The sequence below is a fragment of the Triplophysa rosa genome, linkage group LG16 (assembly GCF_024868665.1).
Source record: "Triplophysa rosa linkage group LG16, Trosa_1v2, whole genome shotgun sequence".
Lineage (NCBI taxonomy): Eukaryota > Metazoa > Chordata > Actinopteri > Cypriniformes > Nemacheilidae > Triplophysa > Triplophysa rosa.
In genome coordinates, this window is record NC_079905.1 from 12400969 (window position 1) to 12412715 (window position 11747).

General features: G+C 37.3%; 1 protein-coding gene across 1 annotated transcript in view; it reads left to right on the plus strand.

The window, feature by feature from the left end:
• csmd2 (CUB and Sushi multiple domains 2) overlaps window positions 1-7784 on the plus strand; it is a 284836-nt gene extending 277052 nt beyond the window's left edge. Inside the window, exons 68-71 of the mRNA XM_057354048.1 lie at window positions 278-365; window positions 2009-2141; window positions 2235-2412; window positions 3612-7784. Coding sequence (XP_057210031.1) covers window positions 278-365; window positions 2009-2141; window positions 2235-2394 — 381 coding nt within the window. The 3' untranslated portion in view covers window positions 2395-2412; window positions 3612-7784. The remainder of the gene's footprint in view (window positions 1-277; window positions 366-2008; window positions 2142-2234; window positions 2413-3611) is intronic.
• Window positions 7785-11747: the final 3963 nt, after the last annotated feature.

Here is an 11747-nt window from a genome sequence, read left to right on the forward strand (position 1 = left end):
AAGCAGTGTGTGTGTGTGTGTGTGTGTGTGTGTGCGTGTGCGTGTGCGCGCTTGCGTGTGTGTGTGCGCGCTTGTGTGTGTGTTTGTGCATGTGTGTGTTTGTGCATATGTGCGTTTTTTTATGCCTCTGTACCAAACAGTGAGGTGGGAACGTAAATGTCAAACATAAGTGGTCTTTCACTTTGCTGACACACTTTACCTCGCAGAGGCTCATTTTTGACATTTTGAAAATACTTAACGGTTTGAGACGCTGACTGTTGTGTACTTTTCTCCGTAGGTGTCATACATGCCTTCCACTGACTCTTTTGTCTACCAAGGCTTTGTGAGGGGAAAAGGTTTCGGCCAGTTTGGACTACAGAGGCTGGGTATGTGTGTTGTGTCTTAAAGGACTCTTAAATGAGACTCTTTCGTCTCATTTATTATAAGGTTTGACAACTCTGTGGAGTAAATGTGTTTAACCCCGGGTTATCTTTGTAAACCCTGAATTAAGGCCACTTTTAACTCGCACTTGTTCTGAATTTTTTTTAACTGTACCAGGGTTCACAGAATGTTTATAGTAACGCCAAATTGCGATGTCAGAGGTGACTTAAAATATCCATAGCAGATTTTTGTGGCAATATTTTCATGGTTGTGGCCCTACACTCCCAACCTTTTGGTTCCATAAAGAACCTTTAACATCTGAAGAACCTTCCTGTTTCACAAAAGGTTCTTTGTGGCGAAAAAAAGGTTCTTTAGATTATAAAAAAGTAAGAAAGAGATGGTTCTTTAAAGACCCTTTGACAGAATGGTTCTTTATGGAGCCAAAAATGGTTCTTCTATGGACTCGCTGTGAAGAATGTTTTAAGCACCTTTATTTTTAAGAGTGTATTGCTGTGATACTGAAGTGAATATTCAAAAAAAAAAAAAAAACATTAAACCAGAGTTAACAAATGTACAGTGTGAAATTGTGAAACATGCACAAACGTTGTAGAAACGCTGTAGAAACATTGTAGAAATGTTATATAAACATTGTAAGACATAAAACAGATATCCTTCAGTTTATAATAGCCCGGAGTGAACATTTTCAAATCTAAAGAGCTCATTTATGTCTACAACAGCAAAACTAACTTATATAAGTATTAGTTTTTATTGAGAAATGAAAAAATGATTACTTGAATTAGACTTGCTGAAAATGTCAAGTGTCTGACATTTTCTCAGATATTAGTCATCAGTTGCCTGTTTTAAAGTGATATCTATTTGCAAGAGCTATTTGGTATTATTATACTAAAAGTCTTTGTATACGAGTAAAAGAAAAAGAGCCAATATCTGGTGTAATATCGGAGGCCAAATCGTGACTGGCGTGTCGAATCCTGCCATAATGAAACCGGCGCGGCTTCATCTATAAACGACAGCTGTATAGACTCCTTTCCCAACATCATCAGACAGATTGAGCAAACAAAAGATTTATTAATTCGCAGGGAGAACGCGTGTGTGCCCGTATCCCATCATTTTATGTTGCTTTGATGGGCTGGCTCTATTGAGTTAGTTAATTGAATCTCCAAGTCGCCGGCTTGATGCTGTTGGGAAGCTTTTTGGCATTGTCTGATGAACAGGTGCTCTGATACTCTCTTGTTGTTTAGGAGAGCGCCGCGGTCTAAATTAAAAAGTGAATTCAGAGTGACTTCATTTTTGTGGCACATTGATATCAGTAATTAAAAAGCATTGTCAAGATAATGCAGTTTGACATCTCCCAGTTGATTTATACAGAACGCAGGGATATGACGTTTTCCTGTTTCATGTATTCATTTCTTATTTGTTTGCATGGTTTTAAATGAGTTTGAACATATGTTTTGACACAAAGGCCTTCAATTGTAGTTAGTTGTATCAAGTGGAAGGAATTAAACCAGCTTTGTTTTCCAGTGTCATTCATGTTTGAAAAAATGAGTATTGTATTTTCTGATCGTATTGCTGAAGTAGTTCCATACTGCTTGAATTTCATTTATTCATGTGTTTTTCTTTTTTTTAACAGAGGGACTCGATCCAAATGGCGAGAATCCAGGCTATAACTTTGCCTCCAATAGCAGTTCAGTGGCAGCAGCCATTTTAGTGCCTTTTATTGCCATGATCATAGCAGGCTTTGCTCTCTATCTCTACAAACACAGGTAAAGAAATCACATCCTACCTTTTTTCTGTGAATTTGTCATATGGAAAATGAAACGCTCTGCTCAAGCATTTGTCGATGCGTTTACTTTTAGAAAAAGGCCCAAAGTTCCCTTCAATGGTTACGCGGGTCACGAGAACACAAACGGAAGGGCGACCTTCGAGAACCCCATGTATGACCGCAACATCCAACCGACTGACATCATGGCCAATGAGACAGAGTTCACGGTCAGCACAGTGTGCACTGCCGTATAGCGACCGCTCTCGTCGAAGGTACGTCTTCAACAAGATGACAAATGCATGAACTTGTTCTTCATTGTGTGTTTCACGTTGTTAAAACTTTCCCAGATCTGAAGTTGTCAGCATGACCTTAGATTTTTGCATCCACATCTTAAATGCGTAATTGGGCTACTGTACAAAGTACAGTGGTGATGAAAGGTCATTGGCGGGGACAGATCAGATCTTGCTGTGTAATAAGCTAAATGAGGACACAGACCTCAGGGAAGAAGAATAAAAGCAATATATTCCCTCGCTGTTGTTTTGGAATGATTTAGTGGCATCATTTGCTGAATATGTTTGCTATCGTTTTCCAAACTGCCTTTTCAGCACAAAGTTGGTTTCCGTTTTGAATGAGGTGGATAGACCCAATGAAATTTTACAAATTTATCATCCTGGTTTTGCCTTCAGACGGAATGGAAAAACAAACTGCTGAGACACGGGGATGAGGATAGAGCAGTATTGAATTTTAATTTATTTATTTGAGCTTTTCCAAGGTTGTTCTTAAAGAGCGGCTAATCTGAGCCACAGACTGTGAACTTGGGCAGGATTTGTAATTGGTTTCCTGCTGTATCTGTGTGTATTTAAATCTGTTCTGCTGATGTCAGCCTGAAACCGTTCTTTGTTTGGAGGAAAAACTTTCCTTTCTAAAGTTTGAGGATTGTTTTGATTGATCGACCAAATTGCATTAGAGTTAAATGTACTTTGCCATTACAATCTGTTGTTTTGATGTTAGTCCAATACTGTTGAGCGCCTCGCTCTCTCTCTCCTTCTCTCTTTTCGCTCGCCCACTCGCCTCCTTCATTATGTCTATCAATGTTTTGCTACCTTTGAGCCCCTGTTTTGAAGAGAATTTGAAAATAGCCATGCTTTTGTCAATAAAACTTTTGTCAATTGTTAAAAGTTGTATAAAAAATATATAATATATCTTTATGTGTATATATAAATATAAAAGAAATACACACTAGAGTTTATAAGGTTAGGGTCACATGACAAAAATATTTTTATGATCTTAAAAACGTTCTGAAGAAATACAGTATGTCTATATGTTGGAATTTAGCAATGTAGACAAAAAAAGTTCAAAGTACTAGCTTCTTTTAGTTAGTAGCTTGTGATGTAGCTAAATATGTTAAAAGTGATGTTTGGTTGTGCTTTAACCCAACTAAATTCCTTCATTTGCTTTTCTCTCTTCACAGGCTGGATATAACCACACAACTGTTCCTATCGTAACAAATGGGCCACATGGACGGACTAAAGAGGAAGATAAGATATTTTTTTATTTGTAAACCAATTCCAATTGTGACGAAAAGTGATGATAAACCCTGTCAATGATGCGGTGAAACGGCATCAACAGAGAAACACTGAAAGACATCAAAACTGTTCCTACATCCATATGCTATCTCCTCTTTTTTCCTAAATAACTGTGGCACTACAAAGGGACGAATGTGGCGCTCGTAGCTGTCGCTTGCCAACAAAAGATGAGCGATGTTGTTCGACACCGTACGAGGGATGCCCAGCCCCCCTGCCGAGCAGTAGGAAGTCTTCGTGGAGACTTTGGATACGAGTCGGGAGAAGCGCGTCCTGGAGAGTGAAAGCTTTGTTTTACTTTTGTACCTTGAGTTCTTTCCAGGGAAGCGCATTTTGGCTTGTTTATCGTCTTCACACATCAAAGCAGCAAAATTGCGAACAAGTGCAGCCTTTGTTCACATCACCGAGGACCGACGCTCTCGCTATCAATTCCCTGAGAATGTAACTACACCTGAAGGCACGGGTCTGGAATTGAAATGGAATGAGATTCTGAGGCTTAATCCAACACACGGATTCTACTTGTAGCACCTATCTCTGCTCATTCCAGCCTGAAGGAAAGAGCGTTGTGTCTCTCTCACCATCCCATCATGATCCTGGCTGTGATTGGACAGTCAGCGCGACGCTCCAAGTATCTCATTGGAGGAGAGCGTGAAAAGGCGCAGGGGCTTTGTGAAGTTGACAGCATGACCATTATCTGCTATCATTTCTGTTCTTACATTGACAGAAGAAACACATCCCACAATTCATGGTTGGATTTCATCGGTAATACCCGAAAGGGTCGTCTGAACACCACTCCGGCCATTCTCATCAGTTCGCTCTTTAAAGGATGTTCTGAGTTACCATTGGTTTGTGCGCTGGGATGTCGTGCAAATGAACCATTTGTTTGTTTTTTAATATAGACATTCCTGATGTTACTGATTTCACAGTGTGAGTGGGGAGGGGCTTCTGATGTCATTAGTTTAAAAGCGCAACATGCCAGGAGCATAGATCAGGATGACTGTATGTACTCTGTAGTGAAAACTTCTGAAGATATATGGTCACTGAATAGAGAGGCAGTACCAAAAGAGTACGAAAATATTTCGTAATAATAGTAATTGCATATTCATCCATTTACGCTTCATGCTTAAGATGAGCAAAACTTGGAAACACACCCTCGAAAAGTAGACCAAAGTTGAGTATATATTTGCGTACACGTGCCCCAAAAGGTTCGAGGATGAGCAACACATTTGAGGTTTACAATTTTGATGGTGATATTTAGCGTTTTGTACTTATTTCAACTCTTGGACGTGAACCGAAATGCAGATGTATGAACGATACATATCGGGGCTGTCCTTCTGAAACCTCGTATCTCCATATTTCATGATTATTTTTTTTACATAAATCCTTATTGACCGTGGTCAACCTTTATGTTTGTCACTAGATGTTGCAAATATCTAACCAATAAAAAGTATAAAAAATTGCTTGTTAACTTTGACAACGCAGTATTTCATTGTTTAAAAAGTATAATCTTTTTCTATATACGGTATAAAAACGACGAATTTGGACATCGAAGGTTTTAGAAGAACAGTGACGATATGCTTCATATTGTTATCATTGTTGTTCTTCCAGTACATTCTGGGTGTGTTGTTGAGATTTGTAATTCAGTTATTGCCTCTGTTATCTGCTACTGGCTTTTACCGGTATTTATTTTCCAATGAGCTTTTAACCTCCCCGACTTGATTTTCCAAACACTACAGCTTCTGAAATCAATCATTGAATTATTACTTCAGTCTTTCTTTACTATAATTGCTTTTACAGGTTTATTACTTTTTAAACCGCTACCTATCATGGCTTTGTTAATACAACATTACCCAGTGCTCCATCCAATTTTGAGCTGATAGAAAATGCAAAGATTGTATTTCCCTTAGGATTTCATGTGCCAAGCATTAGGCAGCGCATTATCTTGCACCCATTGGAATTCACTTTAAATTTACAAGACTGTCGTGCTTTGGTTTCTTATTGAGAGAATTTCATTTTGAATTGCATTATCAGCGTGGGAGGCGTCCTTATAAGTGTTTCTCTGATAGCAGACATCAGTGTGATTATTTCATTGCGGTTTATCTCACTTTGGCTATTGTGTTTTACGTCTCGGCTAACTGACAACACATAAGAAGTACATTATATGCTGCCGTGTTCACATCAGATTATCGACAAAATTGCTCCTCTTTTAAATTCCCATAAAAAGAGGCACTTTGTGAGTGATGAACACAAAACTCAAGGCACAAGGGCTTCAGAGTCACATCTCTTTACTTTGCATTCCATATTTATGTGTATACAAACACAAATTATTCTTGAGGTATACAGGCAGACTATGTTTAATGTCCATTCCTTTCTTGCAACAGTGCCTTGGTAACTCCGAGAGAGACTTTCTTTCCGTTTTACATTTCTGTCAATGTTACACAATGGGCAAGAACTACACGTTGCTGTGGGAGACTTTCAAAGACACCGGTTCTTAATCTGGTTGAGAGTCAAGATGTTGTTATAGACAAAAATAAAGACCAGCACCTCAAAACATGCAATTATGATTTACATTTTCACACGTGAGAACCTGCAGGTTTGTATTCTTTTATCTCATTGGCCTTCATGCACACTGTCTGCCAGTATTCTTATTCTATTGTAAGTTCTTCCGCCGTTGCTGCTTTGCCAAAGTAAGAGGCATCAGCTGCCAATATAATGAACAAAAACGAAACAGCAGCCAAAATCAAAAGCATTTATTTTATTATGACACAGCAGCGCTTACTGCGAATTGAGCGAAGTACCCAAGACTCTAGTGCACTTACGTGAATCAATATATTTCCTCTATAAGCGTGTCGTCATTGGTCTGGAGATTGTTGACACGCTCTCTTCTCGTCTTGTGTCTCGGAGTCAGACCGTTTTCATCAGCTCACATCTTTTGTGTGGGGAACTGTGCCTGCCAGCCCTCCATTGCCTTTGATTTATTCACGGCTCAACAAAATTACAGGATCCAGCAATTGCTACAGTTGATTTACATTTTGTGTATACTGTAAATGCGTAAGGCAAAGCTTCTGTTGGCATGACATGAAAGAGTACTTGTGCGTAAGTAACTGAATGATCATTATTTGTTACCTGCGCTACACGTGTTTTTTGTTCATTTATCATAAGCAAGGCAACAAGATTGAAAGTAGGAAATAATTGTGTGGCTCTGAATGTATTTTTAATCTTAATAACACCTATTTTCAAAATATTTTCCTGGACAAGCCCCGCCCCCAAAACAATACATATCGGTATGTCTGAATTGCACACTGTGTATTGTTTGAAACACGTATAGCATTGGAACATGAGAAAATCTTATACAGCAGCATGAACATATCATTTTTGCGGAAAAAAAAATCTCAGTATGCACTTGTATTTTTTCCTTTAGTATTCCTGTCTCGTTTTGAGAACAACAGTCATGCATTTCTCTCCAGTCAGCGAGTGGTACAAGCCCAGCCTTGAAGGACTTTTAAAGGACTGCTCTGGCTATCCAAAGCCTCAAGGATTACAGTCAGACTTGAGTTACGTACTTGACCAAAAGGATTTTTGAACAGTCACTTAAAAACGTACAAGGACCTTAATGGTGCCGTCTGTTGTGGATACAGAGAAAGAACTCTTACATCGGAGAGCTAATGAACAGAACACTTCTTTTGTACAGAGATATATTTTTATGGGAATAAATTTGTAACATAAAAAAAAGAGAAAGTGTATTGACAGATCTGTAAATGTTTTTCATTATTGTAGTACAAATGCTAGTGGGGATTATAAATAAATATATATATATATATATATATAAAATATATATATACAAAGACAAAATAGACAAAGGGTTTTTTTTGTAAATGTAAAAAAGATTGTATATAGAAGTTTACATATTGTAAATATGTAATACCCAACATGGCTTGTCTGCAATATATAAAATGTATTTTATCTGTCTGTATATGATGCTTTGCATTGTGTTTAAGTCTATTCTACTTTCTTGAACTTGAAACCTATTTTGAAGTTTTTGGAATAAAAAATGAAAACATATTTGTGTGGGATTTTCTGAGGCGAGTATGTAACTTTGTAACAGATTGAAATATAATTGGGCTGTCCAGGGATCTCAGATTTATTGTGACGTGCAAATATTCTTGTTTGATCAATGTACAATTTCAGCTTTCCAAGCCACTATATTGACTGACACTTGTCACTTCAGATGACCGTCTTGCTTTACCACTTGATTGGCTTATCAAATGATATTCGGTTGACTGTTTTGTCCTAAAAATGAAGCACTTTTCTGTCTGCAAGTTGAAGAGAACTGTCACAGACATTTTAATGGTCTCTGTCTGAAACCAGACTGACAAAATAGAAGACAAAGACTAGTTATTTTAATCCGAAGACATGGATCAGAGAGACTAGTGGGTGTGTATAATAGCCATGTGTTAGTGTAGCAGATATAATGTTTGAGTTTCCACAATAATAAATATGTTTTCATAATCATACACCATTTGAATGTTAACGGACCGGCTCGCACCGTTCCAATACGTATAGTGGCCCATAGAAACGGATGCTAATCCGGCATCTAGTTATTTGTATCTATGCTTGATCTGATAACACAATGGCTGCGCTCAAGTCCTAAGAAATAAGTGTTCTTTTGACAGGACACATGAGTATCAAAGACCATCCAAAATCGGTGTTAACAAAGTAATATCGTTCTATATATTTAGATTTAGTGGCATCTAGTGGTGAGGTTGCGAATTGCAACCAACGGCTCACTCCACCCCTCATCCCTCCCTTTCTAAGCACTAAGGTGGCTGACACAGAGCTAAGATGTCGTCACTTTTTCACTTCTTTGCTGAAGGAGAACAGTACGCGTTCTGTAGAACAGTTTGTCCATTTAGGGCTACTGTAGAAACAACATGGTGAATTCCATGCAAGGCACGGTGTGTGTAGATAGAAATAGCTCATTCTAAGGTAATAAAAACACAACGCTTCATTATGCAAAGTCTGTATGCAATTCTGAAGACATGTAGCCTATATTATATTTCATTTCTGTCAATAGATCCTCCAAAAATTACAAATTGGACCTTGTGGTTAAAAGAACTGTTTTGGCATGTGATTGGAGCCAGTCCGAAACTAGTTTTTCTTAGAAGAGACGTGTTTAACATCATTTGTGAGTGATAGGTGACCTTGTGTTTTGGTGCAAAGTCATTTTCTACCTTAACCCCATCAAGCAGTTGCCTGGTTTTGCAGTTTCCTGTAAAAACCGGTATGTCTTTTGATTATTAACTATCGACTTTGTGTTAAGGCATGTGTGGTATTTGACAGATTAAAGCCCAATTGCATGTTACTCACAGTTTCTGTCCTCTTAATATATCCACATTAATGCTAAACATGTTGGGCTTTCGTAAAGAAGAGGGAAAAGGCTGAGTCATGAAATGGTTCGTCCCTAAATGACTCCAAAGTGCTTTTAAAGGAAGAGCTCAGAATGTTTATGAGGGTTATGATGATTGCTCAGCATGTTGATGATGCCAAAGTGTTACTTTGTCAAAGACTTTATAATGATTACGGTACGATTTTGTGAATAATAAATGTGGGAAAATCCAACGGATGTTTATTGTACTCTAAATGGGAGCAGTCTGAAAGGAGGTTGCGTCATTTAATTCAATGATTTCTATCTATCTATCTATCTATCTTTCTATCTATCTATCTATCTATCTATCTATCTATCTATCTATCTATCTATCTATCTATCTATCTATCTATCTATCTATCTATTTTAGTTTGTCTATTTTAGTTGTTCTTGTCTTGGTATTACAGTACCAACAACCATAGAGTAAACTAATTTGGTTTTAAATGACTTTGTTTGTGTAGGTTGGTAATTGTATCGAAACAGAAACGGTTACATAAACAACGATTCGTGATCACAAATCTTTCTGATTATTTAGATCACCTCTCAGTTGTTCCTCATTTAGCCACAAATGTTATGGATCACTTATCTATTAACTACTTTTTAATGTACATGCAAAATTTACATTTAATAGTCGCCGTATTAGTCATTTATGTGAAATAACTGAGCCAAACAAGTACAGTATAACTTTGGTGATGATGCAAAAATCTATGAACGCTGGGAACAGCTTGTTAACCTTTCACAACGTGCATGAATAAGCTTAAGAGACTAAGACTGTAAATAGTGGAAATCCTCTTGAGTAGAATCATGTTTTAGTCTGAGACTGTGGGAGTTCAGATGGCATTTGATGTTTTTTTTATTTATTCAGTTCTGTCATTAGTGTCATACTGTTTGTGTTTAGTTGTAACTAGAGGGAAGATACTTTTATCAGAACTTTCACAAAAAGAGCAACTAGTAGGGTTGAAGTTTCGTCAAAGCGTGCCTGGCATGTATAATTAAAAGTATAAAGCAGCCCAGATCTCCCAGGCGTCCACAGACTTCCCACCCAACAGAGAATGAAGCTAGAGATTCTCAGTGCTGGCAAAGTCATACTGCTTTTCCGTCACCATGTTTCTAACAACATAGTTATAAACCAAAATGACCTCTGATTAAAATGCATGTTAATGTAAGAGTTCAATATGAAATGTATACTCTGTGGTGGATTTTTTTTGTTTTTATTGTGTGGAAAATAAATCAGCTCCTCGTGTGCATGCCCTGCACATCTTGCTTTTGATCCAGCATGCCAACATTTCTACACAAACATCCAACTCCGCATCGGACACGTGACTGGATTTATAGGAAGATCTGTTGGTGTAAATAAGGCGTGTTTCTTATGGGTATCATGATATAGAGAATAAAGACTGGTGTGTGATGGATCTTATATGTTGTGACAAGAGCCTGTTCCTTGAAACTTTTCCTGAGGACTTCAGGTGTTCACATATTTGGAGGAATAACAAATTTCAGTCTGTTATATAAAACCAAATTTCAGTCTGTTATATAAAGTGATCAAATCACTTGGGAAGACTGTTTTTTGAATGTATACCAAATAAATAAAAACAATTGATATGGATTATTTGAACTCTGCCATTGCTCAACATTTTTTAAGCTTTAACATTTCGGACACTACTGACCTACTTTACTCTATGGTCAAAACAGCGGAGACATTCTTCAATTTTTATTTATACCAAATCAATATACTTTTGCAGATCATTTTGATCAAGTCTTTGTGGATGTATTCACAATGAGGCGAAGATAGATCCCTGGCATTTGTTAACAGCCACTGAATAAACACAAAATAATCTTTCTCCTATCCGTAGGTTTCAACAAATGTGGAATTTTATTTCTCATTAATTTTTTAATGATTGTTTTTTTTTATTCGTTTGGATTAGCAGTATAGCTTACATGAGCTCCCATTATATCTCGCCTGATAAATATTAAATTAGAAATGTTTACAGAATAGATTGAACCCAATTATCTAGTTCTGAAAGCCACGTTTGATTTGGATTACACTTGAACGTCCCATGAGTCCATTCAAACGTAATGTCAGTTGAATGTAGTCCCGCTCAGTTTTCACCACTGATCTCTTCTAAATGTTATAATGTAAACTGTCTCAGAGGAACATTGCTAAGACATTGAAATTGGCTATGAACAATTTATGGCCCACAAGGAACTATCTTCTCTCCTTGTGATCAAGTATATCAGGGATCTTCAACCTTTTCAAACTAGAGGCCCTTTGGTAATGTTTTTCCTGTGTTATGTTGCTCTTGCTTATCATCATCAAATCTCACACTGGCATTTCATATTCAGAGAGAGCTTCAGTTAAAAAGTCCCGTGGGAGTTAAAAAGTCCTGTGGGAGCATAGATTTATTTACAAGTAAAAGTGTCCAAAGTTCACAAAGTTTGTTGTCAAAAATGTAAATAGCAGAATATTTTTAATGTGGCTTAGGGGTCAAAATAAACATTAGAAAAAGCTATGCAATTTCAGGTAAAAAATAAGCAGATACAGTAATACATAAATATGAACTTCAACTTCCTTTGTTTTTATTTTATCATTTGTGATTTT